We start from the raw sequence: 16,902 nt of genomic DNA, 5'->3' as shown, positions 1-16,902 counted from the left end.
TATCTCTCGCTCTCATTCTCTTCTCTCTCGCTCTCCTATCTCTCGCTCTCATTCTCCCCCTCTCATTCTCCTCTCTCTCGCTCTCCTATCTCTCGCTCTCTCTTTCATTCTCTTCTCTCTCGCTCTCCTTCTCTCTCTCGCCCACCTTCTCTCGCTCTCGCTCCTTCTCTCGCTCGCTCTCCTTCTCTCGCTCGCTCTCCTTCTCTCGCTCGCTCTCCTGCTCTCGCTCGCTCTCCTTCTCTCGCTCGCTCTCCTTCTCTCGCTCGCTCTCCTTCTCTCGCTCGCTCTCCTTCTCTCGCTCGCTCTCCTTCTCTCGCTCGCTCTCCTTCTCTCGCTCGCTCTCCTTCTCTCGCTCGCTCTCCTTCTCTCGCTCGCTCTCCTTCTCTCGCTCGCTCTCCTTCTCTCGCTCGCTCTCCTTCTCGCTCTCCTCGCTCTCGCTCTCCTTCTCGCTCTCCTCTCTCTCGCTCTCCTTCTCTCTATCGCTCTCTCTCTCTCTCTCGCTCTCTCTCTCGCTCTCCTTCTCGCTCTCGCTCTCCTTCTCGCCCTCGCTCTCCTTCTCGCTCTCGCTCTCCTTCTCGCTCTCGCTCTCCTTCTCGCTCTCGCTCTCCTTCTCGCTCTCGCTCTCCTTCTCGCTCTCGCTCTCCTTCTCGCTCTCGCTCTCCTTCTCGCTCTCGCTCTCCTTCTCGCTCTCGCTCTCCTTCTCTCTCTCATTCTCCTCTCTCTCTCTCATTCTCCTCTCTCTCTCTCATTCTCCTCTCTCTCTCTCATTCTCCTCTCTCTCTCTCATTCTCCTCTCTCTCTCTCATTCTCCACTCTCTAATTCTCCTATTTCTCTCTCGTTCTCTCTCTCGCTCTCCTTCTCTCTCTCGCTCTCATTCTCTCATTCTCTCTCTCGCTCTCCTATCTCTCGCTCTCATTCTCCCCCTCTCATTCTCCTCTCTCTCGCTCTCCTATCTCTCGCTCTCTCTTTCATTCTCTTCTCTCTCACTCTCCTTCTCTCTCTCGCCCACCTTCTCTCGCTCTCCTTCTCTCTCTTGCTCTCTCTCTCGCTCTCTCTCGCTCTCGCTCTCGCTCTCTCTCTCGCTCCTTCTCTCTCTCGCTCCTTCTCTCTCTCGCTCCTTCTCTCTCTCGCTCCTTCTCTCTCTCGCTCCTTCTCTCGCTCGCTCTCCTTCTCTCGCTCGCTCTCCTTCTCTCGCTCGCTCTCCTTCTCTCGCTCGCTCTCCTTCTCTCGCTCGCTCTCCTTCTCTCGCTCGCTCTCCTTCTCTCGCTCGCTCTCCTTCTCTCGCTCGCTCTCCTTCTCTCGCTCGCTCTCCTTCTCTCGCTCGCTCTCCTTCTCTCGCTCGCTCTCCTTCTCTCGCTCTCGCTCTCCTTCTCTCGCTCGCTCTCCTTCTCTCGCTCTCGCTCTCCTTCTCGCTCTCCTCTCTCTCGCTCTCCCTCTCGCTCTCCTTCTCTCTCTCGCTCTCCTTCTCGCTCTCCTTCTCGCTCTCCTTCTCGCTCTCCTTCTCGCTCTCCTTCTCGCTCTCCTTCTCGCTCTCCTTCTCTCTCTCGCTCGCTCTCCTTCTCTCTCTCGCTCGCTCTCCTTCTCTCTCTCGCTCGCTCTCCTTCTCTCTCTCGCTCGCTCTCCTTCTCTCTCTCGCTCGCTCTCCTTCTCTCTCTCGCTCTCATCTCTCTCCCTCTCCTTCTCTCTCTCTCGCTCTCATCTCTCTCCCTCTCCCTCCTTCTCTCTCTCGCTCTCCTTCTCTCTCTCGCTCTCCTTCTCTCTCTCGCTCTCCTTCTCTCTCTCGCTCTCCTTCTCTCTCTCGCTCTCCTTCTCTCTCTCGCTCTCCTTCTCTCCTCTCTCGCTCTCCTTCTCTCCTCTCTCGCTCTCCTTCTCTCCTCTCTCGCTCTCCTTCTCTCCTCTCTCGCTCTCCTTCTCTCTCTCGCTCTCCTTCTCTCTCTCGCTCTCCTTCTCTCCTCTCTCCCTCTCCTTCTCTCTCCCTCTCTCTCTCGCTCTCCTTCTCTCTCTCGCTCTCCTTCTCTCTCTCGCTCTCCTTCTCTCTCTCGCTCTTCTTCTCTCTGTCGCTCTCCTTCTCTCTCTCGCTCTCCTTCTCTCTCTCGCTCTCCTTCTCTCTCTCGCTCTCCTTCTCTCTCTCGCTCTCCTTCTCTCTCTCGCTCTCCTTCTCTCTCTCGCTCTCCTTCTCTCTCTCGCTCTCCTTCTCTCTCTCGCTCTCCTTCTCTCTCTCGCTCTCCTTCTCTCTCTCGCTCTCATTCTCATCTCTCTCGCTCTCATTCTCATCTCTCTCGCTCTCATTCTCATCTCTCTCGCTCTCATTCTCATCTCTCTCGCTCTCATTCTCATCTCTCTCGCTCTCATTCTCATCTCTCTCGCTCTCCTTCTCGCTCTCGCTCTCCTTCTCGCTCTCGCTCTCCTTCTCGCTCTCGCTCTCCTTCTCGCTCTCGCTTGCTCGCTCTCCTCGCTCGCTCTCCTTCTCTCTCGCTCTCCTTCTCTCTCGCTCTCCTCTCTCGCTCTCCTCTCTCGCTCTCCTCTCTCGCTCTCCTTCTCTCTCGCTCTCCTTCTCTCTCGCTCTCCTCTCTCGCTCTCCTTCTCTCTCTCGCTCTCCCTCGCTCTCCTTCTCTCTCTCGCTCTCCTTCTCTCTCTCGCTCTCCCTCTCTCTCCTTCTCTCTCTCGCTCTCCTTCTCTCTCTCGCTCTCCCTCTCGCTCTCCTCTCTCTCGCTCTCCTTCTCGCTCTCCTCTCTCTCGCTCTCCTTCTCGCTCTCCTTCTCGCTCTCCTTCTCGCTCTCCTTCTCGCTCTCCTTCTCGCTCTCCTTCTCGCTCTCGCTCTCCTTCTCGCTCTCGCTCTCCTTCTCGCTCTCGCTCTCCTTCTCTCTCTCGCTTGCTCGCTCTCCTCTCTCGCTCTCCTCTCTCGCTCTCTCGCTCTCCTCTCTCTCGCTCTCCTTCTCTCGCTCTCCTCTCTCGCTCTCCTTCTCTCGCTCTCCTTCTCTCTCTCTCTCCTGCTCTCTCTCGCTCTCTCGCTCTCCTTCTCTCTCTCACTCTCTCGCTCTGCTTCTCTCCTTGACTCTTTCTCTTCTATATTCTCCAGGAGATCTCATCAATGTCTGGGTCGTCCGAGGCGGTGGCATCGAGGGCTGATGAGGAAGAGGAGGCCATGCAGACCGACTGTCTCCCAGAGGGCACAGTGAGGGTAGTGACCCTGGAAGAGGCTGCTGCAGCTGGGATACATGTCCATGTGGAGGACATGGAGGAACAGAACCAGGGGGAGCAGGAGGTACACTTAATTTCTGAGCAAGCTTGTTGTTTAGTTGTCAAGATGTGTGAATGTATTACATTGTCCTCAACATTTTCCCCCTTTCTCTGCATCCTGTTGTCTAGGGCCTTCCTGCGGAGCTGATGTCTGAAGGTGGCTCGGGGGGCCAGCAGACCCTGATGGTGACGGGTTTAACCCCCGAGGAGCTGGCTGTTACCGCTGCAGCCGAGCAGGCAGCACAACACGCTGCTACTGAGGAGGCTAACGCCCAGGCCAAGGCCATACAGGCTGTCCTGCAGGCCGCACAGCACGCTGTCATGAGTGAGTACACAGATGGGTGGGTGTGCAGAGAGCCAGCCAGAGAGAGCCAGCCAGCCTGCCTGACCCTGGCCATACAGGCTGTCATGAGGAAGTAGAGAAAGACAGACTGGGGACTAGGGCCTACTGCTCCACTAGGGTCTATTGTTACACTAGGTCCTACTGGGCCTACTGCTCCACTAGGTCCTACTTGGCTTACTGCTCCACTGGGTCTACTGCTCCACTACGGTCTCCTGCCTCACTAGGGTCTCCTGCTCCACTAGGGCCTACTGCTCCACTAGGTTCTACTTGGCCTACTGCTCCACTAGGGCCTACTGCTCCACTAGGGCCTACTGCTCCACTAGGGCCTACTGCTCCACTAGGTCTACTGCTCCACTAGGTCCTACTGGTCTACTGCTCCACTAGGTCCTACTGGTCTACTGCTCCACTAGGGCCTACTGCTCCACTAGGTCTACTGTTCCACTAGGGTCTACTGCTCCACTAGGTTCTACTGCTCCACTAGGTCCTACTGGTCTACTGCTCCACTAGGGCCTACTGCTCCACTAGGGTCTACTGCTCCACTAGGGCCTACTGCTCCACTAGGGTCTACTGCTCCACTAGGTCCTACTGGTCTACTGCTCCACTAGGGCCTACTGCTCCACTAGGGCCTACTGCTCCACTAGGTCTACTGTTCCACTAGGGTCTACTGCTCCACTAGGTTCTACTGCTCCACTAGGTCCTACTGGTCTACTGCTCCACTAGGGCCTACTGCTCCACTAGGGTCTACTGCTCCACTAGGGCCTACTGCTCCACTAGGGCCTACTGCTCCACTAGGGCCTACTGCTCCACTAAGGTCTACTGCTCCACTAGGTCTACTGCTCCACTAGGGCCTACTGCTCCACTAGGGCCTACTGCTCCACCTGGGCCTACTGCTCCAGCACCAGGGCCTGTTTACACAAAGCATCTGAGTAGGAGTGCTGATCTAGGATCATTTGAACCTTTTTTAAATAAAAATTAATGAGATGACTTGGACAAGGGGGACCTGATCCTAGATCAGCACTCCTACTCTGAGACACTATGAATACGGGCCCTGATGCAGAACCAGCAGGGACTTGTTAAATCCCAACGCTGGCACATCTTATGAAGACTAGCAGGTTGGCTGTTTTAACCAGACGTGTGGTAGGGCTGGAGAGAGAATCGTTGGTGTTAGCAGTCTCGTCTCTCCTGTCCCCCTCCAGATGAAGGAGACGGTGGCCATCACACCACCACCATCCCCATTGTGTTGACTCAGGCTGAGCTGGCAGCCCTTGTACAACAACAGCAGCAGCTGCAGGAGGCTCAGGCCCAAGCCCAGGCTCTTGCTCAGGCCCAGGCCCAGGCAGCACAACACAACCAGGTCGGTCAGCCCAACCACTATTTTACTGCCTGTCGTTAACCGTTTGTCTGCCTGTCTGTCGCTAACTCTCTGCCTGTCTGTCTGTCGCTAACTCTCTCCCTGTCTGTTGCTAACTGCCTGTCTGTTGCTAACTGCCTGTCTGTTGCTGTCTGCCTGTCTGTTGCTGTCTGCCTGTCTGCCCGCCTGCCTGTCTGTCGCTAACTGCCCGCCTGCCTGTCTGTCGCTAACTGCCCGCCTGCCTGTCTGTCGCTAACTGCCCGCCTGCCTGTCTGTCGCTAACTGCCCGCCCGCCTGCCTGTCTGTCGCTAACTGCCCGCCTGCCTGCCTGTCTGTCGCTAACTGCCCGCCAGCCTGCCTGTCTGTCGCTAACTGCCCGCCCCGCCTGCCTGTCTGTCGCTATCTGCCCGCCCGCCTGCCTGTCTGTCGCTAACTGCCCGCCCGCCTGCCTGTCTGTCGCTAACTGCCCGCCCGCCTGCCTGTCTGTCGCTAACTGCCCGCCCGCCTGCCTGTCTGTCGCTAACTGCCCGCCCGCCTGCCCGTCTGTCGCTAACTGCCCGCCCGCCTGCCCGTCTGTCGCTAACTGCCCGCCCGTCTGTCGCTAACTGCCCGCCCGCCTGCCCGTCTGTCGCTAACTGCCCGCCCGCCTGCCCGTCTGTCGCTAACTGCCCGCCCGCCTGCCCGTCTGTCGCTAACTGCCCGCCCGCCTGCCCGTCTGTCGCTAACTGCCCGCCTGCCCGTCTGCCCGCCTGTCGCTAACTGCCCGTCTGCCTGTCTCCTACTGCCCAGGCAGCAGCAGCAGCACAACACAACCAGGTCAGTCGGCTCAACCACTGTTTTCTGTCTGTCTTTTAGGCGGTCTGAATGTATTGTTTTGCATTTGTTAAGTTAGCACTTTGAACTGCATTTTTAATTATTACGAAATGCTTTTATAAGTAAAGTTTATGATTTGACCCAGCCCACCGAGGGCCTGGCCCCAGCAGACAGCCTGAACGACCCAGCGTCAGAGAGTAACGCCGATGAGCTGGCTGCTGCAGTGACCCAGGCTGTGGCCCGATTAGCTCCGTCTTGCACCTTAACCCCCACTCAGACAATGATGGTGACCAGCCCGGCTAAGATACAGGCAGCTACAACCATGGCAGAGGTGGTCAATGGAATAGAGTCTGCCGCTGGGGTGAGTGGATTGGACTAGACTGGCTTTCTGGCTGACTCGGGGCTCTATTGTCCCTCCATCAGGTCCTAATGGCCTGGTACTCAGGGCTCTATTGTCCCTCCATCAGGTCCTAATGGCCTGGTACTCAGGGCTCTATTGTCCCTCCATCAGATCCTAATGGCCTGGTACTCGGGGCTCTGTTGTCCCTCCATCAGGTCTTAATGGCCTGGTACTCAGGGCTCTATTGTCCCTCCATCAGATCCTAATGGCCTGGTACTCAGGGCTCTATTGTCCCTCCATCAGATCCTAATGGCCTGGTACTCGGGGCTCTGTTGTCCCTCCATCAGGTCTTAATGGCCTGGTACTCAGGGCTCTATTGTCCCTCCATCAGGTCCTAACGGCCTGGTACTCAGGGCTCTATTGTCCCTCCATCAGGTCCTAATGGCCTGGTACTCAGGGCTCTATTGTCCCTCCATCAGGTCCTAACGGCCTGGTACTCAGGGCTCTATTGTCCCTCCATCAGGTCCTAATGGCCTGGTACTCAGGGCTCTATTGTCCCTCCATCAGGTCTTAATGGCCTGGTACTCAGGGCTCTATTGTTAACCTGATTTTTTTAAATTATTGAAGTAACTCAAAATGGCTGTTATTTAGTCAGGTGTGAGATGGTTTTATAAGACATATAAAAGGGGTCACACATGCTCATGACAAGTCTTATAATGCGTTATAACTGCAGGTTTCAGGTAAAGTGTTACCAAACAGGGTTTTTTTCTGGATAAAAATGGGGTTTAGGTGGTGGGCTTGGTGAATTTTCTGCAAAAATGTGCGATGCCCGATTTTAATATACAGTGGGGCAAAAAAGTATTTAGTCAGTCACCAATTGTGCAAGTTCTCCCACTTAAAAGGACGAGAGATGCCTTTAATTTTCATCGAAGGTACACTTCAACTATGACAGACAAAATGAGAAGAAAAAATTCAGAAAATCACATTGTAGGATTTTTTATGAATTTATTTGCAAATTATGGTGGAAATTAAGTTTTTGTTCACCTACAAACAAGCAAGATTTCTGGCTCTCACAGACCTGTAAACTTCTTCTTTAAGAGGCTCCTCTGTCCTCCACTCGTTACCTGTATTAATGGCACCTGTTTGAACTTGTTATCAGTATAAAAGACACCTGTCCACAACCTCAAACAGTGACACTCCAAACTCCACTATGGCCAAGACTAAAGAGCTGTCAAAGGACACCAGAAACAAAATTGTAGACCTGCACCAGGCTGGGAAGACTGAATCTGCAATAGGTAAGCAGCTTGGTTTGAAGCAATCAACTGTGGGAGTAATTATTAGGAAATGGAAGACCGCTGATAATCTCCCTCGATCTGTGGCTCCACGCAAGATCGTAACGTGTAATAAAATATATATTTTTCCGCCCTGAAAATTATTATTAAAATAATCTGTTTGAACATACGCGGCCCGCCCAATACTTTTTTTTAAACAGAAAAAACCCTGCCAAAGAATGATGCGTGTTTCCTAACCATCATGTTTCTTCCAGAGTCCTGATTTATTTTCTCCTCTTTGACAAACCACCTCATTATTGTATAATATCTTCTTTTCTTATTTTTTTTTGACCAATCTGGCTGAATAAACATATTAATTAATTATTATTATTAATTCGTTCATTTTAATCATTCCATATTTTTCTGTCTTGTCTATTCCTCTAATGAATAAATGTGACGTCTGTTCTTCTTCTTTGTGTTTTGTTCTAACCGCCTTCTCCAGAGGCCAGCGCCGCCTCCTGCTGTGGCCAAAGCCCCGCTGAAGAAAGACAACCAGTGGTTCGACGTTGGCATCGTCAAGGTTACCAACACGGTGGTCACGCACTACTACCTACCCGACGAAGACGCGGCTGCCGTTGATGTAAGACATTAACGCAACGATCAACACCGCTGCCGTGACTACTGGTTAGGGTTAGGGTTAGGGTCTTCTGAAGTCACTAATGTTATCGGTGATAATGCATTGGGTTTTTATATAGAGCTTTTCTAAGTGCTTTCACAAAATTCTGACTTTGTTTTCCTCAATTCCTCATACGCTCGCTCATAGTCTCATTCTCAAAATGTGTTGGGAGGAGAACCTCCCACGGTTCCTCCCTCAACTTCTCCTCCTGAGGAGGAGGAGGAGGTAAGGAGAGACTTGTGATCTACGGCGGTTGACCGTACTACCGGCCGCAGTAAAAATTCCACACGACCGTTGAGTCACGGTGATCTCCTTTTTATGCATTATAAACATGCTTTGGTTGTACCCAACTTGTACTTGACCATCAGGTCCTAATGGCCTGGTACTCAGGGCTCTATTGTCCCTCCATCAGGTCCTAATGGCCTGGTACTCAGGGCTCTATTGTCCCTCCATCAGGTCCTAATGACCTGGTACTCAGGGCTCTGTTGTCCCTCCATCAGGTCCTAATGGCCTGGTACTCAGGGCTCTGTTGTCCCTCCATCAGGTCTTAATGGCCTGGTACTCAGGGCTCTGTTGTCCCTCCATCAGGTCCTAATGGCCTGGTACTCAGGGCTCTGTTGTCCCTCCATCAGGTCCTAATGGCCTGGTACTCAGGGCTCTATTGTCCCTCCATCAGGTCCTAATGACCTGGTACTCAGGGCTCTGTTGTCCCTCCATCAGGTCCTAATGGCCTGGTACTCAGGGCTCTATTGTCCCTCCATCAGGTCCTAATGACCTGGTACTCAGGGCTCTGTTGTCCCTCCATCAGGTCCTAATGGCCTGGTACTCAGGGCTCTGTTGTCCCTCCATCAGGTCTTAATGGCCTGGTACTCAGGGCTCTGTTGTCCCTCCATCAGGTCCTAATGGCCTGGAACTCAGGGCTCTGTTGTCCCTCTATCAGGTCCTAATGGCCTGGTACTCAGGGCTCTGTTGTCCCTCCATCAGGTCTTAATGGCCTGGTACTCAGGGCTCTGTTGTCCCTCCATCAGGTCCTAATGGCCTGGTACTCAGGGCTCTGTTGTCCCTCTATCAGGTCCTAACGGCCTGGTACTCAGGGCTCTATTGTCCCTCCATCAGGTCCTAATGACCTGGTACTCAGGGCTCTGTTGTCCCTCTATCAGGTCCTAACGGCCTGGTACTCAGGGCTCTGTTGTCCCTCCATCAGGTCCTAATGACCTGGTACTCAGGGCTCTGTTGTCCCTCCATCAGGTCCTAATGGTCTGGTACTCAGGGCTCTGTTGTCCCTCCATCAGGTCGTAACGGCCTGGTACTCAGGGCTCTGTTGTCCCTCCATCAGGTCCTAACGGCCTGGTACTCAGGGCTCTATTGTCGCTCTAACCCCTCTGACCAACAATGCAAATGTTATCTAAAATCACATCCAACACTTATCATCAAAACAGTACGCAGCTTTTAAAACCCCCCTCGCTGTGATGATCAATATTGAAGAAACAAGTTCAACAGCAGGTCGAAACAGTGGAAAACATGGTTGTTTTTGATGTTGTTTTAAAGCCTAAAACAACAACATGGACAATGCTTTCCGAGGTGATAGTTATTTCACAACACCCATAATTATATTAGAGCCTATGAGCCCAAGCTTGGAAAAATGAATGGGCCTTTTGAGTGTGAACTGTTATTATGCTTACTGAATGGACTGGTTACCTAATGCTACGCTCAAATGGTTTTTTCTTGATTGTGGGAGAGAACCTTTAACACTTGGCGACGCTGTTGGTCCAATGATTGTGGGAGAGAACCTAAAACCCTTGGCGTTGCTGTTGGTCCAATGATTGTGGGAGAGAACCTTTAACACTTGGCGATGCTGTTGGTCCAATGATTGTGGGAGAGAACCTTTAACACTTGGCGATGCTGTTGGTCCAATGATTGTTGGAGAGAACCTAAAACCCTTGGCGATGCTGTTGGTCCAATGATTGTGGGAGAGAACCTAAAACCCTTGGCGATGCTGTTGGTCCAATGATTGTGGGAGAGAACCTAAAACCCTTGGCGATGCTGTTGGTCCAATGATTGTGGGAGAGAACCTAAAACCCTTGGCGATGCTGTTGGTCCAATGATTTTTGGAGAGAACCTTTAACACTGGGCGATGCTGTTGGTCCAATGATTGTGGGAGAGAACCTTTAACACTTGGCGATGCTGTTGGTCCAATGATTGTGGGAGAGAACCTAAAACCCTTGGCGATGCTGTTGGTCCAATGATTGTGGGAGAGAACCTTTAAAAATTGGCAATGCTGTTGGTCCAATGATTGTGCAGGGCGGCTTATAGTTAGCCTTCGATTATAGTGAATTTTATATTTTGATTTTGAATAGCCTAGTAAAAGGGAATTTTAATATATTTTCATAATTAATTGGTGACATTCACTTTTTAGCTATAGAGAAAATCTCACCACCAGTCTCCTCTCTCACTTTTTAGTCCTTTCTAGAGTGCACAGTAAGGCTGTCAACAGTTTAGTGACTCTATCTCTATCTAATTTTAGAATAAGGCTGTAACGTAACGAAGAAGGTGAAAGGGTCTGAATACTTTCTGAACTGAATGTTTTGATATCTAAGGTTTGTATCATTCACAACTAATGTCGCCAAATAACTCTAAATCATATAGGACCTGTTTCACGGAATCGCTATTACCTCAATATAGCCACATCATTGACCACATTTACTCCGTAATGGGGAAAAATATACTTTAAGAAATATTTTCAGCTAAGTTAAATTGTTCTTACTATAAAATAATGGCATGGGACTTATAAACATATCTTCAGCTAAATGAACAAGCCTAAATCAAAAATCAAATGTATTTGTCACATACACATGGTTAGCAGATGTTAATGCGAGTGTAGTGAAATGCTTGTGCTTCCAGTTCCGACAATGCAGTAATAACCAACGAGTAATCTAACTAACAATTCCACAACAACTACCTTATACACACAAGTGTAAAGGGATAAAGAATATGTACATGAAGATATATGAATGAGTGATGGTACAGAACGGCATAGGCAAGATGCAGTAGATGGTATCGAGTACAGTATATACATATGAGATGAGTAATGTAGGGTATGTAAACATATTCAGTGCCATTGTTTAAAGTGGCTAGTGATACATGTATTACATCAATTCCCATTATTAAAGTGGCTGGAGTTGAGTCAGTGTCAGTGTGTAGGCAGCAGCCACTCAATGTTAGTGGTGGCTGTTTAACAGTGATGGCCTTGAGATAGAAGCTGTTTTTCAGTCTCTCGGTCCCTGCTTTGATCCACCTGTACTGACCTCGCCTTCTTGATGATAGCGGGGTGAACAGGCAGTGGCTCGGGTGGGTGTTGTCCTTGACGATCTTTATGGCCTTCCTGTGACATCGGGTGGTGTCCTGGAGGGCAGGTAGTTTGCCCCCGTGTAGGTGCTTCACGATGCTGTCTGTGTGGGTGGATCAATTCAGTTTGTCCGTGATGTGTACGCAGAGGAACTTAACTTACTACCCTCTTCACTACTGTCCCGTCAGCCTATGTCACGGAGCCTGATAAGATATCAAGGAAAACATGTCGGTTTTTCTGTGTGTTGTAGGATGACTCTGGAACGATCCCGGACTACAGTCAGATGAGGAAGATGGATCTCCAGCCTGGGACGGCCTATAAATTCAGAGTGGCTGGGATCAACACCTGTGGCCGGGGGAACTTCTCAGAGGTCTCGGCCTTCAAGACGTGTCTACCAGGCTTCCCCGGAGCTCCCTGTGCTATCAAGATCAGCAAGGTTAACATTTGATTTGATTCAATTACTTTTGTAGTATTTAACCAGTTAAGTCAATAAAGAACAAATTCTTAAACATATTTTTACCCAGGAAGTGTAATTTTATCAAACATATTTGACCCAGGAAGTGTAATTTTATCAAACATATTTGACCCAGGAAGTGTTATTTTATCAAACGTATTTGACCCAGGAAGTGTTATTTTATCAAACGTATTTGACCCAGGAAGTGTTATTTTATCAAACGTATTTGACCCAGGAAGTGTTGTTTTATCAAACGTATTTGACCCAGGAAGTGTTGTTTTATCAAACGTATTTGACCCAGGAAGTGTTGTTTTATCAAACGTATTTGACCCAGGAAGTGTTATTTTACCAACCGTATTTGACCCAGGAAGTGTTATTTTATCACGCATGTTTTATTTCACCTTGTTTATATGATTCTGTGTTTTGAAGCTCACGCTTTCTTCCTCCTCTCCCCTCAGAGCCCAGACGGGGCCCACCTGACCTGGGAGCCTCCGTCGGTCACATCTGGTAAGATCATTGAGTACTCGGTGTACTTGGCCATCCAGAGCGCCCAGAGCGGGGAGCAGGCCAAGCCCACCACCACCACCACCCCAGCCCAGCTGGCTTTCATGCGAGTGTTCTGTGGGCCCAACCCTTCCTGCCTGGTGCAGTCGTCCAGCCTCTCCAACGCACACATAGACTACACCACCAAGCCTGCCATCATCTTCCGTATCGCAGCCCGCAACGAGAAAGGTTACGGCCCTGCCACGCAGGTCAGGTGGCTCCAAGGTACGGAACGTTATGTTAAACTCGATTCACTTGTCAATATTACGCTGAACAAAATTATAAACTCAACATGTAAAGTGTTGGTCCCATGTTTCATGAGCTGAAATTAAAGATCCCAGAAATGTTCCATTATGCACAAGAAGCTTATTTCTCTAAAATGTTTTGCACAAATTTGTTTACATCCCTGTTAGTGAGCATTTCTCTTTTGCCAAGATAATCCACCTGACATGTGGCATATCAAGAAGCTGAGTGAACAAAATATTCATTACACAGGTGCGCCTTGTGCTGGGGACAATAAAAGGCCTCTAAAATGTTCCGTTTTGTCACACAACACAATGCCATAGATGTCTCAAGTTTTTAGGGAGTGTGTAATTGACTGCAGGAATGTCCACCAGAGATGTTGCCAGAGAATTTGAATGTTCATTTCTCTACCATAAGCCGCCTCTAACGTAATTTTAGAGAATTTGGCAGTAAGTCCAACCGGCCTGACAACCTTCAGGCCACGTGTAACCACGGCCAGCCCAGGACCTCCACATCTGGCTTCTTCACCTGCAGGATCATCTGAGACCAGCCACCTGGACAGCTGATGGAACTGTGGGTTTGCACAACCGAAGAATATCTGCACAAACTGTCAGAAACCGTCTTAAGGAAGTTGACCTGCGTGCTCATCGTCCTCACCAGGGTCTTGAACTGACTGCAGTTCGGCGTCGTAACCGACTTCAGTGGGCAACATGCTTTGATGGCCACTGGACAACTGTGGTCTTCACGGATGAATCCTGGTTTCAACTGTACCGGGCAGATAGCAGACAGTGTGTATGGCGTTGTGAGTGGTTTGCTGATGTCAACGTTGTGAACAGAGTTCCCCATGGTGGCAGTGGGGTTATGGTATGGGGCAGGCATAAGCTACGGACAACATACACAATTGCAATTTGAATGCACAGAGATACTATGACGAGATCCTGGTATATGATCCGAGGCTCATTGTGGTGCCATTCATCCGCTGCCATCACCTCATGTTTCAGCATTATAATGCACGGTCACAAGGATCTGTACACAATTCCTGGAGGCTGAGAATTTCCCAGTTCCCCCTCCCCCCCATGGTCTGCATCATCACCAGACGCCACCACACCCGTTGAGCATGTTTGGGATGCTCTGGATCGACGTGTATGACGGTGTGTTCCAGTTCTCGACGATATCCGGTATCGTCACACAACCATTGAAGAGGAGCGGGACAACTCTATGTGAAGATGTCACGCTGCAATAAGGCAAATGGTGGTCACACCCAGACACCGACTGGTTTTCTGATCTACGCCATAAATTAGGGCCGAAATCGAATTTTTCAGTTGACTGATTTCCTCATATGAACTTGTAACTACAGTAAAATCTTTGACGACATGTTGTTCAATCCAATCCGTTTCCCCTCTCCCTGTAGAGATTAGTAAAGATGGCCTTGTAGGTAAACCTACCGTTAAGAGACCAGGTTCCTCACCTGACATGTGAGTACGAGGATTCATCCTCCTCTCTCTCTTTTTATTTTTAGTATCCACAGAACGATTTTAAATAAGAAGTTAGAATTTGTGAATTCGGGTGTGTTAAACTGTACATTCCTATAAAAAAAAAATACTATGAATTTATTTATTTATTTGGAAATGCAGAAGTGTTTGAAGAAGTTTTTCAGTTGTCGGTTGTGGTCACCCCTCGGTCATAACTCTTAACCTTCAACTTAACTCTCTGTTCTAACTCTGCAGCCTTATCCATGTTCGTCTGTTGATTCATGTTTTGTCTCTTGTAGGAAACCTGCTGGTCCGAAGAAGGCCAGATCAGACCAGTGAGCGGTTACCTTCCTCTCCCCTTGTTGACTGACTGAATACAACACCTTCCTACTGAATACAATACCGCAGGCTCCACCTAGACCCGGACTCCAATCTCTACTAGAACCCCATCTAACCCTACAACAGCACATCCTGAACCCAGACCAGGCCCCCATCCCGAACCCAGACCAGGCCCCTGTCCCGAACCCAGACCAGGCCCCCATCCCGAACCCAGACCAGGCCCCCCCCATCCTGAACCCAGACCAGGCCCCCCCCATCCTGAACCCAGACCAGGCCCCCATCCTGAACCCAGACCAGGCCCCGTCCCGAACCCAGACCAGGCCCCCATCCCGAACCCAGACCAGGCCCCCCATCCTGAACCCAGACCAGGCCCCCATCCCGAACCCAGACCAGGCCCCCATCCCGAACCCAGACCAGGCCCCCATCCTGAACCCAGACCAGGCCCCCCATCCTGAACCCAGACCAGGCCCCCCCCATCCTGAACCCAGACCAGGCCCCCGTCCCGAACCCAGACCAGGCCCCCGTCCCGAACCCAGACCAGGCCCCCATCCCGAACCCAGACCAGGCCCCCATCCCGAACCCAGACCAGGCCCCCATCCCGAACCCAGACCAGGCCCCCATCCCGAACCCAGACCAGGCCCCCATCCCGAACCCAGACCAGGCCCCCATCCCGAACCCAGACCAGGCCCCCATCCCGAACCCAGACCAGGCCCCCATCCTGAACCCAGACCAGGCCCCCAACCCGAACACAGACCAGGCCCCCATCCTGAACCCAGACCAGGCCCCCAACCCGAACCCAGACCAGGCCCCCATCCCGAACCCAGACCAGGCCCCCATCCTGAACCCAGACCAGGCCTGACCACCCATCAGTCACAAAATGGCTGCAAAATAGATAAAGCTGAGAAACACCAGATCCCCTGCCCTCATCACTGGACGGTGCCATGGACGCCTTATTTCATTCTTCATTTATTTTATTATTGATATTTACTTGTTTAAACCATGGAAAGCACATAATTAACTTTTTTTTTTTTTTTTTCTATGATATGATTTTCTTTGGAATCAAAATACAAAAAAAACTGTTCGGTCTGGTTTAACTGTTGTTGCTAGATAGTTCTCTAATCTCTTTCATGCGTTTCCTCTCCCCTGTTAATCTACACAAGCAATAGACAACACAAATAACTGCTCATAATATAATCTAGTGTATCTCATTATTGGAGGGGGGGGGGGGAGTGTGTGGGCATCAGTAGGTTGCATTCAGAAGAATCAGACGGTTGCTATAGGAGACGGTTGGAACATAAGAAGATGACGTCATTGTCACATCGTCATAGAGATTTAATAAATACACCAAACGAGGACAAGTGTTCCCCATTCCAAGGGAATCCTCATCAACCAATCAATTCTCTGTATCTGTCCTGGCTGTCATCTTGCTTTGTGACATCACTGTGTTTTTAATGTGTAGCTATGTCAGAGAGGAGACTGAGTTAAAGGATTAGCTTCAGAAAAAAATACCTGTGGTTCATGTAGGTTTAGGAGACTGCTTTATTCTCCCTCTAGTTGACAATCTACTCCGGTAGTTTCTCTGCTTTCATTGGAGGAGTTTGTTGACAGTGATTTGGCTGACTGCCAGGGTGACAGTGATTTGGCTGACTGCCAGGGTGACAGTGATTTGGCTGACTGCCAGGGTGACAGTGATTTGGCTGACTGTCAGGGTGAAACAACCCAATACATATTTTATAACCTTATTTGACCGTTTCAGAATTGGTGGTGTAAGGAACGATTTACGTGACAAGGACTTTTTGTACTTGTTCTGCTGCAGAACATAAGATTTGTCAGAAAAAGAGGAGTGGATTGTTTTATTTTTGTTTACTTAATTTTTTTTTATTAAAGAAATTAATTTGCTGGGAAAAAAATATTTATTTTTACCCCCCCTTTCAATCTGTCGATATTCCGTAGTAGAATTAATTTGTTGGACTATGAAATTCAAAAGGTTATTTTTATTTTCCCAAGGCTGGTTTGCTTTTCTGTTTTTTAGATAAATCCCAGTTTATTCCGCCCCCAAGTTGCGGAGGAAGTTTTCGTATTGATAACCATTGACATTTTGTTTTTGGTGTATTATGTGTTAAGGTATGCAATTGTGTAATGTGACGAGTGTTTTCCACGTAGTCTTTTTGAGCGGAACGGTTTTTAGTTACCTAGTGGATATGATGGCAGGAAGAGTGATTGATTGGCGCAGCTAGTATCGGCTCAGTTGTAAATAAGTTCCTTCACGTAGCAAGAAGTAAAAAAAAAAAAAAAACTTTTAAAAAAAATGGCTTTTTATATAATTATCTGTAACAAAAATGGTTTTTACATGTTTGTCATCTCGGTTGCTTTGTCTAGATATACAAAAAATAATAATAATTAAAAAGGAAATGTCTTCCTGCTCTGTCTTGTTCTCGCTTCTGTTTTTCCTCATTGACTATAATGCAGA

At 49.7% G+C, this 16,902-nt stretch overlaps 1 protein-coding gene across 6 annotated transcripts in view; it reads left to right on the top strand.

The window, feature by feature from the left end:
• Nucleotides 1-14,482, top strand: part of LOC135527684 (host cell factor 1-like) — a 46,437-nt gene extending 31,955 nt beyond the window's left edge. For 4 of the 6 annotated variants that reach the window (XM_064956179.1, XM_064956180.1, XM_064956176.1 and 1 more), the window contains 10 exons: nt 3,081-3,266; nt 3,371-3,566; nt 4,781-4,938; nt 5,725-5,751; nt 5,894-6,109; nt 7,862-7,999; nt 11,632-11,817; nt 12,294-12,603; nt 14,033-14,096; nt 14,393-14,482. In XM_064956179.1, the coding sequence (XP_064812251.1) occupies nt 3,081-3,266; nt 3,371-3,566; nt 4,781-4,938; nt 5,725-5,751; nt 5,894-6,109; nt 7,862-7,999; nt 11,632-11,817; nt 12,294-12,603; nt 14,033-14,096; nt 14,393-14,432 (1,521 nt within the window). In that variant the 3' untranslated portion in view covers nt 14,433-14,482. The remainder of the gene's footprint in view (nt 1-3,080; nt 3,267-3,370; nt 3,567-4,780; nt 4,939-5,724; nt 5,752-5,893; nt 6,110-7,861; nt 8,000-11,631; nt 11,818-12,293; nt 12,604-14,032; nt 14,097-14,392) is intronic. The other 2 variants (XM_064956181.1, XM_064956178.1) reach the window with 1 other exon arrangement.
• The last annotated feature ends 2,420 nt before the right edge of the window (nt 14,483-16,902 follow it).

Source organism: Oncorhynchus masou, chromosome 33 (genome assembly GCF_036934945.1).
Source record: "Oncorhynchus masou masou isolate Uvic2021 chromosome 33, UVic_Omas_1.1, whole genome shotgun sequence".
Lineage (NCBI taxonomy): Eukaryota > Metazoa > Chordata > Actinopteri > Salmoniformes > Salmonidae > Oncorhynchus > Oncorhynchus masou.
The sequence above is the reverse complement of the archived record's forward strand: the minus strand, read 5'-3'. Positions and strand labels throughout refer to the sequence as shown.